The sequence below is a fragment of the Hyperoodon ampullatus genome (genome assembly GCF_949752795.1).
Source record: "Hyperoodon ampullatus genome assembly, chromosome: 6".
Lineage (NCBI taxonomy): Eukaryota > Metazoa > Chordata > Mammalia > Artiodactyla > Ziphiidae > Hyperoodon > Hyperoodon ampullatus.
The window spans coordinates 112497652-112524361 of NC_136919.1; the positions used below are offsets into that span (position 1 = coordinate 112497652).

The 26710-nt window shown below is 48.7% G+C and overlaps 1 protein-coding gene across 3 annotated transcripts in view; it reads right to left on the reverse strand.

The window, feature by feature from the left end:
- Positions 1 to 26710, reverse strand: part of GFRA2 (GDNF family receptor alpha 2) — a gene marked incomplete at both ends in the record, with an annotated part of 96196 nt that overhangs the window by 45227 nt on the left and 24259 nt on the right. For all 3 annotated transcript variants that reach the window (XM_079705949.1, XM_079705948.1, XM_079705947.1), the window contains one exon: positions 11410 to 11764. In XM_079705949.1, coding sequence (XP_079562075.1) covers positions 11410 to 11764 — 355 coding nt within the window. The remainder of the gene's footprint in view (positions 1 to 11409; positions 11765 to 26710) is intronic.

Genomic DNA, 26710 nt, shown 5'->3' on the forward strand with positions numbered 1-26710 from the left:
CCCACCCTCTGCCTCAGCCTCCTGATCTCAGGCCCCATCACAGTGGGTCCCCAGCAGGCCTCCAGCCTCTCCCTCCTCTGACCCATTTTACACACAGTGGCTAAAGGGATCTTTCTAAAGCACTAACTGTACTGTGTCACTCTATTGCCTAAAACACTTCATGGCTCCCAATGCCTTCTGGAGAAAATCAGACTCCTTGGCAAAATGCACAAAGGTTTTAGGAGCTGATTCCCCCTTGCCTGGCCGCCCCTTTCAAGACACACATTCCCCCTGCGAGGACCAGAAGGGCTGCCTGCCAGAACAGGCCTGCCTACTTCTCCTTCAAGCTCGGCTCAGATACCTCCTCCAAGCCTCCTTCCCCGACAACCCCTGCCAGCCTTGGGGGCCAGCCCTCCACCTCACAGCCGGCACAGCCTGGGGGCTGCTTGGGCAGGCCGGCAGTTTATCTCAGCATCCTGGCTGCTGAGCATCTAGAAATGGAGCTCCATGGAAGTCCTGGGGAGTGGGTGACCAAGCTTCCATGTGGGCGTAACTATCCTGATTTTGACAAGAAGCACAGAGGCTGCGTGACATTAAAGAACCAGGCAGAGGTCTCACAACTGCCTACGCAAGGATCTGAAGCCGGGGCTGCGACTCCAGCCCCTCTGAAGAACATTTCTGGGGAATCTTTCCTTGAGCACGTCGCACTGCTCAGAGAGCACCTCCGGCCCACCAAAGGCTGAGTGATGGAGAACTCGCACACTCAGGAGGACTCCTGTTGGACCAGCGCAAGGCACCTTGGGCCAGGCAGGGTATGAGCCGCTCTCCCCAAATTTCCCTCTCGCTCCGTTTGAGGATCTTACTGTTCCTTGGTGCTTAATTCAACGCCCTGATTCTACTCTAGGTGGGAGGGTGCCCATGGTGCTCCACTATGCTTACCCACCTCAGAGACCCTGGGATAACAGAGGCATGTGCAGGTCTCCGAGCATTCCCAAAGAGCCCCCAAAAGGGCCCTGAGGAGGACAGCTGGCCCCAGAACACCAGGCTAATGCTACTTAAGAAGCAGGGCAGGATTCCTCACCTCTGTGGGTACCGCCCTGGGAAGACAAAGACCACGTCCTGGCTGGCTACGGGAGAGGTCACATCCCACATCCAGCACGGAGAGGAGGTCCAGTGCAGGTAGCCTGGGGGCACCTCTCAGGCACTGCTCAGCCTGTTCTAGGAATCTCCTCAGTGAAGAAGGCTGAAAAGGCAAGGCTCCTCCTGGAAGCCCCAGAGCCTTCTTCTCTGAGAGGGCAGGCCAGCTAGGTTGCTCAGAAGAGCCCAGAGCTTAGAGAAAGGTCTCTTCCCACATTGTAAAGAGTCTGTTGGCCGTGGCTGGAGAAACCGAGTCTGCAGCATCCATATCGTGGTCCCTGAGAGCCCAGGGAGGACATGGGAGGAGGGGATGCTGAGGTCCTAATCCCACTGCAGTGGATGCACTAGCATCCAAGACCATCAGGCACGTGTGGCCCACACTATGGGCTGTCCCAAGGCTGCATGGTCTCAGGATCCAGACTGACCCTGGCCGAGGGTGTGCTCCCAGGACCTGCAGAGTGCCATGACGGAGCCCCTGGATTGCCCATGCTGGCAGGACCCCCAGCCCACACTTCCCAAAGCCAAGCCAGTGTTGAGTTTTCCTCAGCTATCTCTCCACTGAAGGGACAAATGAGCAACTTCCCTGCACTGGATGGTTCCCTTTCCATGAGGATGTTTCCCAGGAAGCTCTGACCAACCAACTTACAAACATTTCTTTAGCTCTCATCAGGTTTCTTTTTTTTTTTTTTCTTTTCTTTTTTTGGCCATGCCACTTGTGGAATCTTAGTTCCCCGACCAGGGGTTGAACCCAGGCCCTCGACAGTGAAAGCACAGAGTCCTAACCACTGGACCACCAGGAAATTCCCTCTGGTCAGGTTTCTGTAATCACCACTTCATTAAAACTGCTTTTGAAGAGGTCACCAACGCCTTCCACTTTCCCAAATCCAACAGTTACCGATGCAGGGGACACGGGTTCGTGCCCCGGTCCAGGAAGATCCCACATGCCGCAGAGTGGCTGGGCCCGTGAGCCACGGCCGCTGAGCCTGCGCGTCCAGAGCCTGTGCTCCGCAACGGGAGAGGCCACAACAGTGAGAGGCCCGTGTACCGCAAAAAAAAAAAAGAAATCTTTTTTGACTCCTGGGGCGCCATAACAACACCCCCAAACCCTTACCGGGCATTTACAGGGGAGCCAGGCACATTCTCAGGGCCTCCTCTCATGCTGGCCTCTCCCTAGGAGAACCTACATATTCCCCTGGCCTTAACCACCATATATATGTTAATGACCCCCAGAATTTATAACTCCAGTCAAGCTCCAGATAGGAATGTCTCAAAGGCAACTCAAAATTAACATGCCTAGAATGGAACTCCTGATCTATCTCCCCCTCCAAGCCTTCACCATCTCAGAAGGTGGCACCATTGCCCACCAAGTGGCTCAAGCCAGAAGTATGTGAGCTCTCCTCGAGTTCCTCTGTCTCCCTCGCTCCCACATCAAGGTACATCATTTCCATCTCCAAATTATCTCAAATGTACCCACTTATCTCACTCCACACGGCCAACCCCCTGGCCTGGGCTGCCGTCATCTCTGATCTCGTATACGAAAATAACCTCCTCCCTGGTCTCTCCAAGGTCATTCTTGCCTTATCCCTTAATTCTCCACCCAGTAGCCAGTCATCTTTTTATGTCACAGCTTCCATAATGTCACTAGCTGGCTTCTAAGTGTACTCAGAAGAAATCCAAACTCCTTGCCCTGGGCTAGATGGTCCCGTGTGACCTGGCTCTGCCTGCATGTCTCTCCCGAGTCCCCTCTGCCCCAGCCACGCCAGCCCCGTCAATGCCAACGCCAAGGCCAAGTTCCTCTCCTCTCCCCAACTCTTGCGCATGCTACTGCCTCTGAGTGAGATGTTCTTTCTTCTACCTGGCTTACTTCTGGCCCTCGTTCTTCAGGTCTCAGTTTAAATGTCATCTCCTCAGATACACTTTTCCTGACTGCTCTGCCCAAAGAGGTCCTCCCTCCTTCCCCCGTTATACTCTCTTTCTACATCCTGCTCATTTCAAAGATGTTAACCATATACTTGTCTGTTTGCTTGATTATTGTCTATCTCTCCCATCAGACTATAAGATCCAAGGGGTAAGGACCATTTCTACTGTGTTCTCCAGTAAGTATCTCTATCCAGTGTCTAGCGCAGTGCCTGGTACACTATAAATATCTGTTAAATAAATTAATCAACATTATACATATATATGGCAGTACCTATACATAGTATATACATATAAGAATATTAAAAACAGAGACCTAGTTGGGAAGATAAAGTATCAAAGGAAAGCCACATGATTAGTGCCACAGGAAGGATGCAGACGAGTTCTAGAAAGCTTCTTTGGAAGGAGAGGCTAAGAAAGGGCTCAGGGAGATGAGAACCAAACAGGCTTTGAATGAAGTGCAAGTCTAGGTGCTACAAACTGAATGTGTCCCCCCACTCCAAATTGATATGTTGAAACCCTATCCCCCAATGCAATGGTATTTGGAGGTGGAGTCTTTGAGAAGTAATTACGTCATGAGGGTAGTGCCCCCGTGATGGGATTCATGCCCTCATGAAAAGAGGAGGGAACACCCAATCCCTCTTGGCACGCATACAACAAGGAAGCCACGTGAGGAAATTACCCCAAAGAGGGCCCTCGCTGAGAACCCAACCATGCTGGCACCCTGATCTTGGACTACCAGCCTCCAGAATTGTGAGAATAACATGTTTGTTGGTTAAGCCCTCTGGTCTATGGTATTTTGTCAAAGCAGCTCCAGGGGACAAAGACAGTAGCAAAGAGAAAGCCCAGGTCACTGAATGGAAGCAGAAATAATCAAGGAGCCTGGTGAATGAAGTAACATCTGGGTAGCTGAGAGCATGCCCCGCCCTGTGTGAGCAAAAACACACCCAACCCTGACCAACTTGAACTCTGATTCTCTCTGCATAAGCAGCATCCCCACGATGGGTCATTCCTCCTTCCAATCAGCCAGGGATGGAGTGGGTTCTCACACAGAACTCCACCAATGGGAGCCTTAGCTAGGCAAGGGTGCACCTCATCTCTCTGGGGTGTGAGCTTTACGGAGCCCAGGTGCCCAGAGAGCAGCCTGGGTGGTAAAAGGTAAAGGCGCTCTCTACCCAGCCGTGCTGACCTCCCTGTAGCAGCCAGAGCAGAAAGCCGTATAAACCCTATCTTGCAAACTAACTATCTAGGTTGCAGCTTCTCTCTGTGTTTATTCTCCCAGAGCTTTTAGTAATGTTCAACATTCCAGCCTTGTGTCAATTTGCCACAGGAAATTCCAAGAGGAAAAATCTAGGCACCCTTGGCACAGAGTTCAAGGGTAAACAGGGCCTCTACTGAGGCTAGTAGCAGAAGCCAACATGGATCCTCAAGGGGAAGATGGGTCTCAGGGTCTCTGGCAGGGCCGAGGATCCCATGTCCCTCCCCACAGGGTCTCCCCCCACTGCAACCTGGTTAAGTCTTCTTCAGGAGGATGTGACTTCTTTACCCCATGGCACTCCTGGGCACAGCTCTGCTCTGAAGACAGATAGGGCTGCTGCTGGGTTCTGAGCTCTGTTCGAGGCCAGACAGTCCCCTGAACAAAGTTCATCTGTCTGTGGCTCATCTCCCCCAAGAAACAGCTGCTCTCTGGGCCACCAGAGTGACCCAGGGAAGGCCTGGTAGGGAGCAGTGCAGAACTGGGATTTCAAGAGAACTTGAATGGAAATGCTATCATCTAGTTCATTGTGTGGTTCCATTCCCATTGCAGAGACAATCACCACAGTGTCCAGTCACTGGACTGTGAGTCCCCTGAGGGCAAGGGCCTCTGCCTACTTCATTAACTCTCTAATCTCAACACGAGGCCTGGCCCAGAGTGGATCATCAACAAACAGTGGTCAAATGAATAAAGGAATGGCCCCGAGACCCCCATTCCTCCTGCTACTGGTGAACCACTGGTCCCAGGAATGACTAGCTGGGTTCTAGCGGGGCACCCATTCTGCCCCTTCCATGCCAGTGGCAGACATCACTAATCAATCACAGCTCTCTTTGCTATTGAGCCAGGAGGCAGATTCACAATCCTTCAGACAGCCAATCCAAGTTGGCCATCTAGAGATGGCAGAGATTCTTAAGTTTGGGGAGGTCAAAGAATGCTTCAAGAATCTAATGAAAGCAACAAGTTTCTCTTTAGAATATACACGCAAAACTTTACATCTGATTTCGAGATATTCAAGATCCTCTCCTTTAAAAGAAGTAAAGGCTTGGAAGCCCCAAGCCTGTACTCAAATAATCATTTGCTGCCATTTAGAGATAATCTGCTGAAAACATCAGCCAACAGGTTCTAGAGTCCAAAAGAAGCTGAGGGACAGCTCCTAGGAGCAAAGAATCAAACCCAGACCTGTCCACCCACACTGCCTACAGACACCAGACACGCTCCAAGCTAGGCAAGGGTGGGGAGGGGGCTTGCTGAAGGGATGCCTCCCCGCTCCCTGCAGACAGTTGAGAGGGGAGACACCAACCCCTCTGCCTTCCCAGCAATCCTCTCCGACAAGGACAGCGTCCACGGCACAAAGGAGCCCAGGCAGCCAGGGTAGTCCCAGGCTGGAATCTATTTATGTATATCCTCAGCACCCAAAGGTTAACTTACAGCCCGAGATATGGCACAGGGCCAGCACCGAGTTATTTATATCCTCTTGGCCAACCAAGAGGAACAGGGCATTTTAGGGGGCCTCTCCAAATGAGGCCTGGAGGGACACAGTTTACAATATAACACAATCATCACACACACACACACACACACACACACACACACACACACACACTATCTGGACCATCCTTGCAATGAGTGTAAGCTGAGAAAGTATAAACCAAAAGATTCCGTTTAAAAAAGAAGTAGGTCATGGCCCACTGGGGGGCTGGGGTGAGAGAAATTAGCCAAATTCCATAGAATCATTCCAAGAGATTCTCCAGGCTTTCCAGACTCCATATCAGAAGGCTTTTAAAGGAAAAGCTTCTCCTGGTCCTAAATCCACAGCCCTAAAGGCCTGTGGGGTGTGAACCAGACGAAGGCAGAAGGCAGGGCATGGGCTCCCGGAGTGCAACTTCAAGAAGAGTCAGACCCACGGCTTGAGCAGGAAGCTTCCACTCTCAGAGGTTCCCTGCCTTGGTCCCTGACCCCAAACTGATCCTGGTCCAAAGAGCAGGAGGAGGGTTCGGAAATGCTCCCAATACCCCCAAGCCCCAAAAGAAAACACCCTTGTTTAACCAAAGCTTCTTCAAACCCCTGTGCTTTGTGCTTAGTAACATTCGAAAGAGCACAGCAGAGTCTGTTAAATATCCCACGGGGCTGTACAAGGCCTGCTGCTAGGTGCGCTGCACAGCACGTCTTGCTTTGATGTAGTGCCGTGTGGCGGGGGTCTGGCAGAGCTGTCCCTCAAGGAGTCCTGGGCCAAGATTCATTCGGGGAGAAGCCTGGGCATAGCCGGGCCAACTCCCCCAGCTGAAGGGCAAGGAGGGCCAGGCAGGCCCAGTGAGGTGCAAACTGGGCACTGTAGCCCCGGAGCGTGGAGCGTGTTCTAGGAGAGGCCTGCAGACAAGGGCCTCATTCCCAAAGAGTCAGCCCAGAGAGGCTCTCCCGGGACCCCCATCAAGGCCAGCTCCATCCACTAAAGTATCCAGGACAGGAAGACTTGGGGGGTCCCCCGTTCCTGCTCCAAACACCATGGCACTGGACCCTCCCATTTTCACAGTCAAGATTTCCACCTGTGGTGGCCACCCTGGTAGGCAGAAACCTGGAGGAAACCAAGGTCAGGAAGGAAGGGAGAGCGCCCCTTCCTGGGCATAGTGGAGAACTGCCTCCCCAGCCACCCATCCCCTCCCGGGCTCCTCCATGGACCACAGAGACAGGGTCCAGGCGTCAGTAAGTCAAGCCCGCAGGAGCATGGAAGGAAGTCAGCTCCTCTCCCTCAAATCTGCCCTTCCACATCATCTACCCTCACGAGGGATCTCTGGCCATTTCCTCTTGTAGCAAGGGCTCACCTCTCTAGGAATATGACCTCAAGTGGAGGCGCAGATGGAGAAGGCAGATGGGAAAGCTGCTTGTGATAGACTCAGATCCAAAGACCGGGAAGGGTCCTTGGAAAATGGGCAGCATCCTTGTTTGATCAGTGAAGAAGCAGCCCGGGCACGCAGAATGAAATGGTCCATCCAGGATCACGCGGAAGACCAGGGGCAGGGTGAACACAGAAGCCAGGTCTCGTAGCTGCGGGGTTACCATGGCAAACACCTCCACCCACCTGCCACTCTGCATCACAGGCAGAGCTTCCCAAGGACACTTGGCCACTCTGTAACAAACCCCCAGGTCCTGCCAGACTCACCCTACACTCGGGTTCTGCCCTCACCCCTCGTCTCCCCACTTGCAGGACCATACTTTAAATCTGCATGGGGATGGGAGCCGGGTGGGATGGGAGTTGGGGGAGATGCATTAGAGGAACTCCCTTGTTCTAGACCAGGAGCTCAGCCGGCCACATCCAGGAGCACCTGGAACTTCCTACGCGAGACCCAACTCAATAATCCAGACACAGCACTGTCCGTGAGTCCCATGGTTGCTGTTATTTTTTTTTAAGATTTTTTTTGATGTGGACCAATTTTAAAGACTTTATTGAATTTGTTACAATATTGCTTCCGTTTTATGTTTTGGTTTTTTTGGCCGCGAGGCACGTGGGATCTTAGCTCCCCAACCAGGGATCGAACCCGCACCCCCTGCATTAGAAGGTGAAGTCTTAACCGCTGGACCGCCAGGGAAGTCCCACTGTTGTTTAAATTTACATCAGGATGCATGGCACTCACAGGCTTGGCTCGGCACCTCTCAGAAAACTGTCAGCCCTTAGGTCCTGGGACACCTCATTCTTGACCCTCCCATACTTAGTTTTGTTTAAACACCCTCTCTACCACGTGAAGCTTCTGCCCCAGCTCTCCTGTTCCAAACTCCGCCCCCCATCTCCAAACAAACAAAAACCCCTCTGGCTCTTTGAACAGACACAGATGTTCTACAGGCTCTTTGAACAGACACAGATGCTCCACAGGCCACCAAATCCACCCTGCTCCACGCTCTCCAGTCTCCTTAGGAGCTGCACATGTTGTCCTCCCTTAAAACACCACTAATAACGGGTGTTCACAAGGCTGCTCTGGCTCAGGACCCCTGCAGAGACGTCCACCTGAGGTTTGATGCCGGGCAGTGGTGCACCTGGCCTTGGTCCTGACACCCTGGCTTGTGGTCACTGAGCCTAGACTCAGGCTGGCCCTCCAGCCCCTCCAGTCCCTCATCCATCCTGTCACCCCACATACACCGTTTGTTGTGCAGCCTGACCAGGTCAGTTTAGCATTTAGGACAAGGAGAAATGCATTTCCATCCAAGAACTAATAGGCTCCTTCCATCACGTTTGGGGAGTGACATGGCCCATCCAGTCTTGGCTTTCTCTCAACTCTTGGGAAGCTGAGCTCCAGCCCAGGAACCCCACCAGACTCCTGACTTCCTTTTGTGGGCCCTCAGTTTCTCTTTTTTTTTTTTTTTTTTGCCTTTTTCTTTTGGCTGCGTTGGGTCTTCATTGCTGCATTCGGGCTTTCTCTAGTTGCGGCGAGTGGGGGCCACTTCGTTGTGGTGCACGGGCTTCTCATTGCAGTGGCTTATCTTTGTCGCGGAGCACGGGCTCTAGGCGAGCGGGCTTCAATAGTTGCAGCTCGCAGGCTCAGTAGTTGCAGCACGTGGGCTCAGTAGTTGTGGCACGCGGGCTCTAGAGCGCAGGCTCAGTAGTTGTGGCGCACGGGCTTAGCTGCTCTGTGGCATGTGGGATCTTCCCGGACCAGGGCTCAAACCCGTCCATGTCCCCTGCATTGGCAGGTGGATTCTTAACCACAGCACCACCAGGGAAGTCCCTGGGTTTCTACTTTTAACCATCCTCTTGTAGTGAGCATATTTTATTTGAAATCATCCCCATTGTTTTTGTAAGCGATAAGGTATGTTTCTTTAAGTAAGCAAAAGAGAAAAGCCCACTTTCTTCAGGCTTTCCCAGCCCTGCAGGCATCAGCCCTTCTCCGAACTCCAGCTCATTTTCCAAACCAAGGTAGTGCCTCCCCTTCAGCCACACAGGCCCTGAGCTCCCTTCCCTCTGCAGCCCCATCCTCCAGTCCCCGCCACAACCCCCAACCCCATTTCTCCACTCCAACCTCTTTACTGAGCTCCAGGCCCACAGGTCCAAATGCCCCAGACATTGCAACGGGGGTGGCAATGGTCCCCCCCGCACCGCCATCTCAGATGCTGCGCACCCCCATTGCTGAATGATCCATCACCCCAGAATTATTCACCCAGTAAGCATGGTGGCCACCATCCATGTATCCATTCAAGTAATGTTCATGGAGCACTCGCCATGCGTCAGGCTCTATGTGCAGGACAGGTGCGAAGTAAACAAAACAGAAATGCCTCTCCCTCCAGGGAACTTTCAACCAGTCCCCAGTCCTGTCAAGTCTACTTACCAATCATTTCTGAACTGATACACTTCTCCCCGTGCTCACAGCCACTACCTTAGTCCAGGCCAGTGTGCTACACTGGGAGGAAAGCCCTGGAGATCGGATCCAGCTCTCAAATGCATGAGCTGTGTGACCTTGGGCAAGTTACTTTCTACGACTCTGATCATTTGACAGATACAGACGATAACAGTACCTACCTCGTAGCCTTGTTGCAAGGATTAATGAGATAAACCATATAATAGACCAGTGTCTGGGGTACAGTAAGCAATCTCTGCTTATCTGTGTGATTGCAATCCCTGTCTCCCTAGCAGCCTCACCTCTGGCCTTCCCACCCCGTGGCCCACACTCCACGTGCACCCACCACCTGCAGGTGCCCATAACCACAGGCTCTCTCCTACCCTCCAGCCTTTGCGTATTCTTTCCCCACATACAAATAACACAACAAATAATTCTGTGCAAAAGATGTTTCTCCCTCATCCATACATCCATCTAACAGCTGCCCTCCAACAACATGTGGCCCCATTACATGTCCCTTTTATTTGCATGCCAGACTCATTCCCTGGCTTTCTCCTTCTCATGCTCCAAGGTTCAGCTCAAGGCCCCGTCCTCTGGAGCCCCAGGCTGAGGCAGATGCCCTTCTCCTGTGCACCCTCCTCTGGGAGCCCACAGCCCTCAGCCCACTGCATTGGGATCCCTGCTCCCCTTGTCTGTCTCCCTTCTGGGTGCTCCTTGGAGAGCGTCGTGTTCACCTCTGCATGCCTAAGCCTTAGAACCATGCACTGGATGCAAGAGAGGTTCAATAAATGGTTAATAACAAACGAGAAAAACAGAAGAATCACAGAGGCAAATTTCAACTCACTGTAACAAAACAAACCTTCCAAACAATTAGGCACTTATTAAGCAATTACTTTACGCCAAACTCTGTGCTAAGCTTTAACACACATGTCATCTAATCCTCACAATAATGCTGTGCCTTTTTATTCCCATTTCATGGGTGAAGGGATGGACACTCAGGACATTTTTTAAAACCTGCTCCAAATCACACAGCTAGTAAGTGGAAAAGTCAGGATTCAAACCCAGGACCGTCAGAGTCCCCATGCTCCACCCAGCACTATACGAGCTCAGCTGTCAGTGTGGAAGGAGCTGCCTCTGGGATGTGCAAGAGCCCTTCCATGACGGCCACAGGACCTCACTGGGATAAGGGGTGGGCTTCCTTTAGAAGTGGACCTAAAGTAGGCTTCCCTGGTGGCGCAGTGGTTGAGAGTCCGCCTGCCGATGCAGGGGACGCGGGTTCGTGCCCCGGTCTGGGAAGATCCCACATGCCACGGAGCGGCTGGGCCCGTGAGCCATGGCTGCTGAGCCTGCGCGTCCGGAGCCTGTGCCCCGCAACGGGAGAGGCCACAACAGTGAGAAGCCTGCGTACCGCAAAAAAAAAAAAAAAAAGTGGACCTAAAGTCACTGAAGGTCCCTTCTTACTCCAGGCTCTAGGGTCTATGATGTTAAATTAGGAGCTCCTAGGGTGGTTCATCTTGGTTTCCCCCATGGTGCTTAGCCTGAAGCTGGGCACAGAGCGGGCAAATGATAAACCTGTACTGAATAAATGAATGGACAGCTGAATGAACGGATGAATAGATGGATGGATGGATGGATGAAGGAAGGAAGGGAAGGACGAATGAATGAATGAATGACAATTCGCTTTGCACATGTCCGGGTCACCCTCTCTTCCGGGCTCAAGATCCTAACCCAGCGAACTCGGGAATGTCGAGCAGGCAGAGTACCCCAGCCGACTCCCTTCGGAGCTGCGGCGGCCCCTACCTGCACAGGTGGTCCGTCCGGCACAGGCTGCGGAGGTCCAGGCAGTTGGGCTTCTCCTTGTCCTCGTAGGAGCAGCTGGGCAGGATGGTCTGGCGGCGGCGCTCGGCGCACGCCTGGTCCTGGCAGGAGCAAAAGAGCATGCGGTAGGTATACTCGCTGGGCACGCGGTCAAAGAACTGGCGCAGGGCCTTGTGGCACTTGCGGCGGTTGCAGCGCTCAGTGGGCGAGATCTCGCGGTTGCAGATGGAGATGTAGGAGGAGCGCAGCTTCTTGCAGTTGTCGTTCAGGTTGCAGGCTTTGGCGGCATCCAGGCAGTGGTTGCTCTTGGCGCTGACTGCCGGGTCTGCCCCTGTCCCTGGAGGGAAGGAAGGCGGCAGTCAGCCCGTGCTGGGGACACCCCCCAGGGTCACTGTGCTCTCTGACTCGGCTTGCTCATCTGTGAAATGGGGATCACTTAGCAGCCCTCCAGCCTAAGGCTGTGATGAAGATCAAGTGAGTTAATATGCGGGTCCACTGAGCAAGCTGTATGTACGGTGCACTTTTAGGATGACAGCTATTAAACCAAAGTCTTATTTAAAACTTATTTCAAAAACAGTATGAAGATTCCTTTAAAAAGCTAAAAATAGAGCTACCAAATGATCCAGCTATCCCACTCCTGGGCATATAACCAGAGAAGACGAAAACTCTAATTTGAAAAGATACATGCACCCTAATGTTCAGAGCAGTGCTATTTACAATAGCCAAGACATGGAAACAACCTAAGTGTCCATCAACAGATGATTGGATAAAGAAGATGTGGTGTATATATACAATGGAATACTACTCAGCGATAAAAAAGAATGAAATAATGCCATTTGCAGCAACATGGATGGACCTACAGATTATCATACTAAGTGACGAAAGTCAGAGGAAGACAAATATTATATGATATCACTTATATGTGGAATCTAAAAAATAATACAAATGGGCTTCCCTGGTGGAGCAGTGGTTGAGAGTCCACCTGCCGATGCAGGGGACATGGGTTCGTGCCCCGGTCCGGGAAGATCCCACATGCCACGGAGCGGCTGGGCCTGTGAGCCATGGCCACTGAGCCTGCACGTCCTGAGCCTGTGCTCTGCAACGGGATAGGCCACAGCAGTGAGAGGCCCGCGTACCGCAAAAAAAAAAAAAAAAAAAAGACCTCACAAATCTAGCTAGGACACGAAGAGGCAGAACAGCAGAACAATTAAGACTGGGCGTCCTACAACGGAGGCATCTGCATCGATTACTCATCCTGCTGCTTATCAGCTGTATGGCCTTGGGCAAGTGGCTGGGCTTTCCTTCGCCTCAGTCTCCCTGTCTGGAAAATAGTACCTACTTCATAGCGCTGCTGTGAGCATGAATGAGCTCATTTTTCTCTCTCTCTCTCCCTCGTGATACTTTTGCCCTACTAGATCATCCCCATCTGCTATTACATTGCCCATCTTTAAGGGAAAAAATGAACTTCTTGTGACCACACGCCCACTGCTAAACTACCACCCTATCTTTCTGCTCCTCTTTAAAGCAGAACCCCTCAAACGAGTCATCTATACTAGTAGTCACTTTCTCCCCTCCTGTTCTTTCCTGGACCCACGGAAGCCTGGCATTTGCCTCCTTCCTTGGCAGTGATCAGAGACCCTGGGGGTTCCTCCTCCCCTGCCCATCGTCACACTGGACACAACTGGTGGCTCCCTCAGCCCCTCTTTTCTCACAGCCTTCCTGTTGCCTCCCTGGGCTCTCCCTCCAGGCCCGCTTCGCTGGTTCCATCTTCTCCACCAGGGCTCAGCCCCCTTTCCTCTATATGCACCCACTCCCCAGGGCCCTCCACTCATGCATGGCCTTACACACCATCAATACGCTGTCTACTCCCAAATTTATATCCCCAGCCAGCGCAGGGACCTCCGCTCTGAACCCCAGACTCATGTCCAGCTGCCTGCCCACCAACTCTACCTGAAAGGCTGTCACTCGTGTCTCAAACCACACCCCACGTTCTCCCAAGGCTGCCCCTCACCCCGGGTCTTCCTCATCCCTCTGAAAATAACTCCAGCCTTCCGGTAGCTCAGGCCAAAAATCTTGGCCCTCCCTTGACTGCTCTCTTATCCACAGCAGAAAGAACTGGGAGAACACACCCAGAATCCAGCCACTCTCACTACCACCACTGCCCCCACCTCGGTCCAAGCCATTGTCACTGTGTACTGGTAAAGGCCTCCTTCCCAGTCTCCCTGCTCTGTCCTTTTGCCTCTCACCCACAACAATCTTCTCTCATCACAGCTGGAGTGAACCTTCTAGAACCTAAGGCAGAGATAATGCTCCTGGGCCCCAAAGCTTGCAGTGGCTTCCCCATCTCATTCAGAGGCCTTGGCAGGGTCCACAAGGCTCTTTATGTGTGCTGTCCAATATGGCAGCTATTACCTCATGTGGCCATTGAACTTGAAATGGAGCTAGCCCGAAAAGAGATGTGCACACCAGATTTTGAAATATTAATAAGAAAAAATAATAATGTAAAGCATTTCATTTCAAACAATGTTTTACCTGATTACACATTGAAATGATAATATTTTAGATATATTGTGTTAAACAAAAGTATTATTAATTTCACTTGCTTCTTTTTAACTTTTTTAATGCACCTATCAGAAATTTTAGAATTGGTGGGGGGGCATAAATTGAGAGACTGGTATTGACTTATACACACTACTATATATAAAATAGATAACTAATAAGGACCTAATGTGTAGCACAGGGAACTCTGCTCAATAGCCTCTAATGACCGATATGGGACAAGAATCTAAAAAACAGTATGAGATTGGTTCAAGATGGTGGAGGAGAAGGACGTGCACTCACTCCCTCTTGCGAGAGCACCGGAATCACAACTAACTGCTGAACAATCATCAAAAGGAAGACACTGGGGCCTCCCTGGTGGCGCAGTGGTTGAGAGTCCACCTGCCGATGCAGGGGATACGGGTTCGTGCCCCGGTCCGGGAGGATCCCATGTGCCGCGGAGCGGCTGGGCCCGTGAGCCATGGCCGCTGAGTCTGCGCGTCCGGAGCCTGTGCTCCGCAACGGGAGAGGCCACAACAGTGAGAGGCCCACGTACCGCAAAAAAAAAAAAAAAAAAAAAAAAAAGGAAGACACTGGAACTCACCAGAAAAGATACCCCACATCCAAAGACAAAGGAGAAGCCACAATGAGATGGTAGGAGGGGCACAATCACAATAAAATCAAATCCTATAACGGCTGGGTGGGTGACTCACAAACTTGAGAACACTTATACCACAGAAGTCCACCCACTGAAGTGAAGGCTCTGAGCCCCATGTCAGGCTTCCCAACCTGGGGGTCCAGCAATGGGAGGAGGAATTCCTAGAAAATCAGACTTTGAAGGCTAGCAGGATTTGACTGCAGGACTCCGACAGGACTGGGGCAAACAGACACTCCACTCTTGGAGGGCACACACAAAGTATTGTGCACACTGGGACCCAGGGGAAGCAGCAGTGACCCCATAGGAGACTGAACCAGACCTACCTTCTAGTGTTGGAAGGTCTCCTGCAGAGGCAGGTGGTGGCTGTGTCTCACCGCGAGGACAAGGACACTGGCAGCAGAAAGTCTCGGAAGTACTCCTTGGGGGGAGCTCCCCCAGAGTCTACCATTAGCCCCACCAAAGAGCCGGGTAGTCTCCAGAGTTGGGTTGCCTCCGGCCAAACAAGCAACAGGGAGGGAACCCAGCCTCAACCATCAGCAGACAAGCAGATTAAAGTTTTACTGAGCTCTGCCCACCAGAGCAACACCTAGCTCTACCCACCACCAGTCCCTCCCATCAGGAAACTTGCACAGGCCTCTTAGATAGCCTCACCCACCAGAGTGTGGACAGCAGAAGCAAGAAGAACTACAATCCTGCAGCCTGTGGAACAAAAATCACATTCACAGAAAGATAGACAAGATGAAAAGGCAGAGGGCTATGTACCAGATGAAGGAACAAGATAAAACCCCAGAAAAACAACTAAATGAAGCGGAGATAGGCAACCTTCCAGAAAAAGATTCAGAATAATGGTAGTGAAGATGATCCAGGACCTCAGAAGAAGAATGGAGGCAAAGATCAAGAAGGTGCAAGAAATGTTTAACAAAAATCTAGAAGAATTCAAGAACAAACAAACATATGAACAATACAATAACTGAAATGAAAAATACACTAGAAGGAATCAATAACAGAATAACTGAGGCAGAAGAATGGATAAGTGATCTGGAACACAGAATGGTAGAATTCACTGCCACGGAACAGAATAAAGAAAAAGGAATGAAAAGAAATGAAGACAGCCTAAGTGACCTCTGGGACAACATTAAACACAACAACATTCGCATTATACGGGTCCCAGAAGAAGAGAGAGAGAAAGGACCCAAGAAAATATTTGAAGAGATTATAGTCAAAAACTTCCCTAACATGGGAAAGGAAATAGCCCCCCAAGTCCGGGAAGAACAGAGAGTCCAATAAAGGATAAACCCAAGGAGAAACACGCCAAAACACATGGTAATCAAATTGACAAAACTTAAAGACAAAGAAAAATTATTGAAAGCAACAAGGGAAAAATGACAAATAACATACAAGGGAACTCCCATAAGGTTAACAGCTGATTTCTCAGTAGACACTCTACAAGCCAGAAGGGAGTGGCATGATATATTTAAAGTGATGAAAGGGAAGAACCTACAACCAAGATTACTCTACCCGGCAAAGGATCTCATTCAGATTCGACGGAGAAATCAAAAGCTTTACAGACGAGCAAAAGCTAAGAGAATTCAGCACCACCAATCCAGCTCTTCAACAAATGCTAAAGGAAGTTCTCTAAGTGGGAAACACAAGAGAAGAAAAGGACTTACAAAAACAAACCCAAAACAATTCAGAAAATGGTAATAGGAACATACGTATCAATTATTACCTTAAACGTTAATGGATTAAATGCTCCAATCAAAAGACACAGGCTCGCTGAATGGATACAGAAACAAGACCCATATATATGCTGTCTACAAGAGACCCACTTCAGACCTAGGGACACATACAGACTGAAAGTGAGGGGATGGAAAAAGATATTCCATGCAAATGGAAATCAAAAGAAAGCTGGAGTAGCAATACTCATATCAGATAAAATAGAGAATAAAGAATGTTAAATGTTTAAAATAAAGAATGTTACAAGAGACAAGGAAGGACACTACATAATGATCAAGGGATCAATCAAAGAAGAAGATATAACAATTATAAGTATATATGCACCCAACATAGGAGTACCTCAATATATAAGGCAACAGCTAACAGCTATAAAGGAGGAAATCAACAGTAACACAATAATAGTGGGGGACTTTAACACCTCACTTACACCAATGGACAGATCATCCAAACAGAAAATTAATAAGGAAACACAAGCTTTAAATGACACCACAGACCAGATAGATTTAATTGATATTTATAAGACATTCCATCCAAAAACAGCAGATTACACTTTCTTCTCAAGTGCATACGGAACATTCTCCAGGATAGATCACATCTTGGGTCACAAATCAAGGCTCAGTAAATTTAAGAAAGTTGAACTCATATCAAGCATCTTTTCTGACCACAATGCTATGAGATTAGAAATCAATTACAGGGAAAAAAACATAAAAAACACAAATACATGGATGCTAAACAATACGTTACTAAATAACCAAGAGATCACTGCAGAAATCAAAGAGGAAATCAAAAACTACCTTGAGACCAATTACAATGAAAACACAATGATCCAAAATCTATGGGATGCAGCAAAAGCAGTTCTAAGAGGGATGTTTATAGCAATACAAGCCTACCTCAAGAAACAAGAAAAATCTCAAATAAACAATCGAACCTTATACCTAAAGGAACTAGAGAAAGAAGAACAAACAAAACCCAAAGTTGGTACAAGGAAAGAAATCATAAAGATCAGAGCAGAAATAAATGAAATAGAAACAAAGAAAACAATAGCAAAGATCAATAAAACTAAAAGCTGGTTCTTTGAGAAGATTAACAAAATTGATAACCTATTAGCCAAACTCATCAAGAAAAAGAGGGAGAGGACTCAAATCAATAAAAATAGAAATGAAAAAGGAGAAGTTACAGCAGACACCGCAGAAATACAAAGCATCCTAAAAGACTACTACAAGCAACTTTATGTCAATAAAATGGACAACCTGGAAGAAATGGATGAATTCTTAGAAAGGTATAACCTTACAAGACTGAACCAGGAAGAAATAGAAAATATGAACAGACCAATCACAAGTATTGAAATTGAAACTGTGATTAAAAATCTTCCAACAAACAAAAGTCCAGGACCAGATGGCTTCACAGGTGAATTCTATGAAACATTTAGAGAAGAGCTAACACCCATCCTTCTCAAACACTTCCAAAAAATTGCAGAGGAAGGAACACTCCCAAACTCATTCTACGAGGCCACCATCACCCTGATACCAAAACCAGACAAAGACACTACAAAAAGAGAAAATTACAGACCAATATCACTGATGAATATAGATGCAAAAATCCTCAACAAAATACTACAAACAGAATCCAACAACAAATTAAAAGGATCATACACTGTGATCAAGTGGGATTTATCTCAGGGATGCAAGGATTCTTCAATATATGCAAATCAATCAATGTGATACACCATATTAACAAACTGAAGAATAAAAACCATATGATGATCTCAATAGATGCAGAAAAAGCTTTTGACAAAATTCAACACCCATTTATGATAAAAACTCTCCAGAAAGTGGGCATAGAGGGAACCTACCTCAACATAATAAAGGCCATATATGACAAACCTACAGCAAACATCATTCTCAATGGTGGAAAACTGAAAGCATTTCCACTAAGATCAGGAACAAGACAAGGATGTCCACTCTCAGCACTATTATTCAACATAGTTTTGGAAGTCCTAGCCACGGCAATCAGAGAAGAAAAAGAAATAAAAGGAATCCAAATCAGAAATGAAGAAGTAAAGCTGTCACTCTTTGCAGATGACATGATACTATACACAGAGAATCCTAAAGATGCCACCAGAAAACTACTAGAGCTAATCAGTGAATTTGGTAAAGTTGCAGGATACGAAATTAATGCACAAAAATCTCTTGCATTCCTATACACTACTGATGAAAAATCTGAAAGAGAAATTAAGGAAACACTCCCATTTACCATTGCAACAAAAATACCTAGGAATAAACCTACCTAGGGAGACAAAAGACGTTTATGCAGAAAACTATAAGACACTGTTGAAAGAAATTAAAGATGATACAAACAGATGGAGAGAGATACCATGTTCTTGGATTGGAAGAATGAATATTGTGAAAATGACTATACTACCCAAAGCAATCTACAGATTCAATGCAATCCCTATCAAATTACCAATGGCATTCTTTACAGAACTAGAACAAAAAATCTTAAAATTTGTATGGAGACACAAAAGACCCTGAATAGCCAAAGCAGTCTTGAGGGAAAAAAACAGAGCTGGAGGAATCAGACTCCCTGACTTCAGACTATACTACAAAGCTACAGTAAACAAGACAATATGGTACTGACACAAAAACAGAAATATAGATCAATGGAACAGGATAGAAAGCCCAGAGATAAGCCCATGCACCTATGGTCAACTAACCTATGACAAAGGAGGCAAGGATATACAATGGAGAAAAGACAGTCTCTTCAATAAGTGGTGCTGGGAAAATTGGACAGCTACATGTAAAAGAATGAAATTAGAACATGCCCTAACACCATACACAAAAATAAACTCAAAATGGATTAGAGACCTAACTGTTAGACCGGACATTATAAAACTCTTAGAGGAAAACATAGGAAGAACACTCTTTGACATAAATCACAGCAAGATCTTTTTGATCCACCTCCTAGAGTAATGGAAATAAAAACAAAAATAAACAAATGGGACCTAATGAAACTTAAAAGCTTTTGCAAAGCAAAGGAAACTCCAAACAAGACGAAAAGACAACCTGCAGAATGGGGGAAAATATTTGTAAATGAATCAATGGACAAAGGATTAATCTTCAAAATATATAAACAGCTCATGTAGCTCAATATTAAAAAAAACAAACAACCCAATCCAAAAATGGGCAGAAGACATAAATAGACATTTCTCCAAAGAAGACATACAGATGGCCAAGAAGCACATGAAAAGCTGCTCAACATCACTAATTATTAGAGAAATTTAAATCAAAACTACAATGAGGTATCACCTCACACTGGTGAGAATGGGCATCATCAGAAAATCTACAAACAACAAATGCTGGAGAGGGTGTGGAGAAAAGGGAACCCTCTTGCACTGTTGGTGGGAATGTAAATTGATACAGCCACTATGGAGAACAGTATGGAGGTTCCTTAAAAAACTAAAAATAGAACTACCATATGACCCAGCAATCCCACTACTGGGTATATACCCAGAGAAAACCATAATTCAAAAAGACACTTGCACCCCAATGTTCACTGCAGCAGTATTTACAATAGCCAGGTCATGGAAGCAACCTAAATGCCCATTGACAGATGAATGGATAAAGAAGATGTGGTATATATATACAATGGAATATTACTCAGCCATAAAAAGGAACAAAACTGGGTCATTTGTAGAGACGTGGATGAATCTAGAGACTGTCATACAGAGTGAAGTAATTCAGAAAGAGAAAAACAAATATCGTATATTAACGCATATATGTGGAACCTAGAAAAATGGTACAGATGAACCGGTTTGCAGGGCAGAAATAGAGACACAGATGTAGAGAAAAAAACGTATGGACACCAAGGGGGAAAAGTGGTGGGGGAGGGGGGTGTGTGATGAGTTGGGAGATTGAGATTGACATACAGACACTCATATGTATCAAATGGATAACTAATAAGAACCTGCTGTATAAAAAAATAAATAAGATTCTAGAATTCAAAAAACATAAAGTAAAAAAGAGTAGATACATGTATATGTATAACTGATTCACTTTGCAGTACACCTGAAACTAACACAACACTGTAAATCAACTCTAATAAAAATTTTAGAAAAGGAAAGAAATTTTAGAATTGCATGTATGTGACTCCTAACATACTTCCATTAGCCAGCACTGCCATATACGACCTCACTTCCTACTCATCCCCCCTGTTCACTTACTCCCTTCCAGCCACACTGGCCTCCTTACTCTTCCTGGAGCATGCCAATCATGACCCGACCTCTGGGCCTTCGCACTTGCTGATTTCTGCCTAGAAAGCTCTCCCCCACCCCCATGACCACACAGCTCCTTTCCTCAACTTCTTTCAGGTCTCTGCTCAATGTTACCTCATCTGTGAGTCCTTCCTGACCACCCTCTACATAATAACAAGTCACTCCCTTCACCCCCTACTCTGATCTCTTTTCCCCAGATTACACATCACCATCTGCCATCGTATACACTTCTTTAGTCATTTGTATTTTTCTACCAAATATAAGCTCCATGAAAGCAGGGGTTTTGTCAGTTGTACTCACTGCTGATTCCATAGGTGCCAGTGTCTGATACATAGTGAATGCTGTATCCGTATTTGATGAGTGAAAAAATAAATGTATTTAGTACAGTATCCAGTCCATAATAAGTGTTCAAAAAATGTTGGCTAATATTATTAAGGAAGCCAAAAATGACACACGGCCAGCAACATCAGTCAGTACAAGACCACGTGCACTCAAGCATCAATGTGGGGTCCAGCCCGAAAGTGTTCAGAAGTGAAACTAGGGGGGCGATCATCGAAGACTGAACCATCACCCCAATATCCTACCCAGACAACAACAGCCCTATGAAGGCAGAAAGAGAAAAGTTCCCTCCCTTCTTATAAAAATAAAAGGGGAATCAGGGCAGAAAGGGAATCAAGGTTCGTTTTCCTACCCATTCAATTAACAAATCTTTGAGGGTCCACCATGTGCCAGACACTTCCCCAGACACGTGGCTGGGGTCAAGGCTGAGGTGATGCTGATGTGCTGGGGAGGTCAGGGCACTGCCTGTAGGAGCCAAGAGGAAAGCATCCTGCCCAGACCAGGGGGTCCCAGAAGCAGCAACAGCTCTCCTGCAACCTACATGATGAGGGAGAGGAAGCAAAAAGAGTGGAAAGAGGGTCCCAGGCAGAGAGAAGAACAGCAAGGTCAGAGGTTGGAAGGAGCCGACAGCAATCCAGCGTGCCTGGATATGCAGCCTGGAAGAGGGACCACCAGAGACGATGCTGGGGAGCCATGCAAGAGCTTTCAGCCATGGGGCAGGATGGGGGGGCGAGGCACGTGGCCTCCCAAGGGGTTCTCTGAGCAGCTGCCAAGCCACTCTGCCCGGGCCAGGCGAGGACCCAAGGACGCCTGTCTACAGGAAGGCTATTCTAAGCCACCACTTCCATGGGAGGCTCTCCCAGACCAGCCAGGGTGCTCTTTCCCATTCAGTGCACCTGTCAGGACGCTGGCTGGTGGAAGCGAACCGTCAAGCAGCCTGGGGCTGAGGTGGAGGAGAGCAAGGACATGAGGGGCCCCAGAGAGGAGCAGGGTGACAACCTCCAATGAACAGCAGCTAATTTAGGCCCACGGCGGCTCTCAGGTTCCAGGTGCAGCTTCCCGCTCCCCTCAGTATGTTCCCGAGCTAATGTGGTGTAATTACAGCCTCAGCAGCTTCCATTTGGAGCTTGAATAGTGAAAGCTTTTGCTAAGGGGGTGGGAAATGTAAACCCCTGGGCCAAAACTTGGTAAATTTCCTAGGAAATACACACACACGCACACGCACACGCACACGCACACACACACACAAAAGGTGGCGAAAGTAACAGCAATTGCCTACTTACGAGGAAGATGCCCCTTCTGATTCTCCCGGAGTGGGTAGAGAGGCCAGTGGGCCGATGATGGGGCCCCGCTCCACCGTGGAGAAAGGCCCAGGACTGGCCTGCTCTGGCTCCCCCAGTAAGTGAGGAAGCCCGTGCTGGGGCAGGCAGGCCTGGGACAGCCTCTTCCCAGCCCATCCACTGCCTCTGCATCTGCACTAAGGCGCCTCTCCCTTGGGTCCAGAAGGCTTTGTTATCCTTTTCAAGAGTCCCCACTGGGGAGGAAAAAGGATGTGCTGGATTGCAAACACCAGCCCAGTGTGGGCCGCAGCCCCTGAACTAAAATATCCAAACAGCAGGGAGGGAGGCCCCTGCTAGCCCACCGCCACCCTGCCCCATCCCTACACAGACCACACAGCACCTTTGAGGGATTCAGGAGCAAGGGATTCCTCCCAGGCCTCGGCCAGCCCGCTCTCCAGGCCTGCTGAGAAGAGCACAGATGGGCCAAGGAGTAAATGGTAACAGCTGCTCAAAGGAGAGGGAGGTGGGATTTAACCATGCTTGGCACCTCCCAAAACCTCCGTGGACTCATCCTCCCAGCTCCAGCCCCTGGGGACAAGGAGGGGCCAGCTGTAGAGGGACTGCCTCACCCCAGCCAAGCCTCACCCACCTCCCCCCTTCCCTCCTGGGGTGCCACCCCAAGCCAATGACCATCTGTCTTTAAATCTTCAAAATGATATCCTTGAATATTTTCTTTTATAGAGCTAGGTTTACCAAACCGCAGTCACCTGGGTACCACCTATATCGTTTTGGCCATATTACCAGTACCACCTGTGCCAATATTTAATTAATTTTTTCTTTAAATCCCTTAATTCTTATATTAAATGCAATGTTTAAATTTCTTCAACAGACTCACTTTTTTTTTTTTTTTTTTTTTTCGTGGTACGTGGGCCTCTCACTGCCGCGGCCTCTCCCGCCCGCTGCGGAGCACAGGCTCCGGACGCGCAGGCTCAGCGGCCATGGCCCACGGGCCCAGCCGCTCAGCAGCATGTGGGATCCTCCCGGAACAGGGCACAAACCCGTGTCCCCTGCATCGGCAGGCAGACTCCCAACCACTGCGCCACCTGGGAAGCCCCAGACTCACTTTTTAAATTTTTCAGTACCTACCTAGATTTGTCCTGGCTGATAACATCCATGTTAGTTCTGAATTTTTCCAAGACGTGTTAAAATGCACTACTGTTCAAATTCAAATATTTATTCCTATGCCCATCTCCCATTCTGGCAACAGTGTACATGCCCTTGAAGGGAAGTAACTGATTTAAACGTGAAGTTCTTAAACTTTGGTGCATTTGTGACTCGCTCGAACTGCCTGTTACCCACAGATGCTCAGTCCCACCCAGACCGTCCCAGTCGAGAGCTCTGTGGCTGGCACCCAGGAATCTGGATTTCATAAGCTCCCCATGATTCTGAGGGTGCCTTCCAAAGCTGGAGAACCAGCGGCTCAGAGGAGAAGCAGAGGTGCCCCTGGCCTGGTCCCCCAACACGCACACACCCCATCCAGCCCACAGTCAATCGACCAAGCCCATCCTCAGCAGAAGGGAGTTGATGGGCCTCTGCTGTCACCAGAGCAGGTCCCCTGGGGGCTTCACTACCCCACCGCCCGCCCCGAACTGAGAGGCCCATCAAGGTAGACCTTCCAACCACAAAGCAGGCCTTTCCCTGGAGGAGCAAAAATAAGATGCTCTCCTTTCCACAAGGCTTCCAAAGCAATAGGGCTTGAATTTTTCATCTCTTCCTTCTGGCCTTCCAGGAAACTGCCACGCTTGTCACTTGTCCCTAATCCTGCTTCTGGCCATGTCCACCCTCAAGCTGACCCTGGGCCCCTAGGCCATGCTCTGCAGCTTGGCCACTAAAGTGGAAGTCAGAAACCTGGGCCCTAATTCTGTTTCTACCTCTCCCAAGTGTGTGAAACCCCCAACAAAGCCTGACCCTCTCTGGGTCTCATTTCCTCACCTGAAAAATGACAGGTGTTTTTTTTTTTTAAATAAATTTATTTATTTTATTTATTTATTTTTGGCTACTTTGGTTCTTCGTTTGCTGTGCACGGGCTTTCCCTAGTTGTGGCGAGCGGGGGCTACTCTTCATTGCGGTGCGCGGACTACTCTTCATTGCGGTGTGCGGGCTTCTCATTGCAGTGGCTTGTCTTGTTGCGGAGCACGGGCTCTAGGCGCGCGGCCTTCAGTAGTTGTGACACGTGGGCTCAGTAGTTGTGGCTCATGGGCTCCAGAGCACAGGCTCAGTAGTTGTGGCACGCGGGCTCTAGAGCACAGGCTCAGTAGTTGTGGCACACGGGCTTAGTTGCTCCGTGGCATGTGGGATCTTCCCGGAGCAGGGCTCGAACCCGTGTCCCCTGCATTGGCAGGCGGATTCTTAACCGCTGCGCCACCAGGGAAGCCCAAAATGACAGGTTTTGAACTATATGGCTTTCTAGGAAGTTCTGTGACTCTCCTGTCTACTCCCATCCCCCCCACACACACCACTGCAGGACTCTGTGAGCTGGAGGGAATAAGGAAGCTCCCTTGTCCCACCCTGCAAACTCAACAGCATGTGTGCACATCTCAACACGCACACACACACCAGGGCTCACAAGGCACAGCTCCACATCCCGGTCAGTCAAACAGCTGTCAGCCAACAGCTATTTTCACGTGCTGACCACATGCCCCAGAAATCCAGCCGTGAGCTGAAAAGACAGAGTCCCTGCCCTCCAGGGGCTTTTATTCTATTGAGAGAAAGACTGGTAATAAACACACGAACAAATAAATAAGGCAATTTAAAGTGCTATGAAGAAAATCAAATAAACGGAATTCAGAAGAGAATGAGGGATGAGGGAGGCCCTGTCCTAGGAGGTGCCATCCAAGCTGAGAAAGAATGATGGGCAGAAGTGAAACATGCAAAAAAAAAAAAAAAAGAAAAATCCAAGGTAAGGGAATCCCAAGCAAAAGGAAGAGCAGGTACAGAGGTCCTGAGACAGACATGAGCGTGGTGTGTTTATAGGCAAAAGGAAGGGGAAGTGGCTGGAGTTTCCGAAACGAAATGAAAGTAAGAGGGAGAGGAAGCCAGAAGGACAGTCAGCAGAGATCATGTGGGACCTCGCAGAGCAGGGTAAGAACTTCAGAGTTTATTCTAAGACGCAAAGCACTTAGAGGATTTCAAGGATGGGAGTCACCCGACCTCATGTACTTTGGCTGACAGATGGAAGACCGAGTTCCCATGAAGGGGAGGGGGCTAAAAAGGAGACCAGTTACAGGCTGTTGCCGTAGCAGGCTTGGGGAGAATGGTGACTGCAAAGATGTCCAAAAACGAGCGTATTCTGCATATAATTTAGAGATAAAGCCAACAGGATGGGTTGGATACTGAATGGAAAGAAGGAGAGAAATCAAGAAACATGCCTAGGTTTTTGGCCTGAGCACCCAGCGGATGGTGGAATCATTTTTGTGAAACAGGCAAAACTTAGAAAAAGGAGAGGCAGAAAAAAATGTTTTCAACTGAAGTTTGAGATGCCTATGAGATGTCCACATGGACATGTTGAAAGGCAAGAGGATAAATGAGTCTGGAGTTCAGAAGAGAGGTCTGAGCTAGTGATAAAACAGCATGACTGACATTGGAGGCTATTTAAAGCCACATAACTACATGAGGTAGCTGAGGTTGAGGATGAAAATAAAGAAGAAGAAGTGGGTCAGGCCAGAGCTCCAGGTGCCATCATTTAGTGGAGACTGGGGAGGAGCGGACCGTGAGTGGTGGACAATCAGGAGATGCTGGTGTCATGGAAACCAAGACAAGAGTTTCAAAAAGGAGGACAGTCAACTGAGTCCAGATAATTAGGGGCACAAGGGTGAGCAGAGAGGCACTCAACAATGAGATGTAGACTAAACAAACTCTAAACAGGGCTGGATGGAAGGCAGGAAGGGTGAGGAGGAAGAGGGAGCGGCAAGGAGAAGAGATTCCAAGAGATTCCACCTGGGGGCCCCGTCTTCCCTGCTGGGTTGCAGCCACCCTGACCATTACCTCCATGCTTCTTGCCCTGTGGGGCCACCCATGACCAGCTCTCCCTCGAGATTCATTAACTTTTACAACAGTCAATTACTGAGCACCCACTACATGTGGAACACTGCTGGAGAAATGAACAAAACTGACAAAACTCCTCTCTTCCTAGAGCTTACATTCAGGTGTGAACATGAGATTATAATCAAGTTAACAAAGGGAAACTTTCCCTTTGGCCTGAGGCTTACCCTGCAGGCTTCACGAGCAGCCCTGCCCATCCTGCTTGGGGCTGCGCTGGTGATGAAGAGCAGGGACTCCCAGCCTTCTCTGGGGAGTTAGAGGACCCGGCTGGGCCACTGACTAGCAGAGCAAGCGTGCACAGGTAACGCAACCTCTTTCAGCCTCATTTAACTCATCTGCAAAATGAAGATACAACACCCA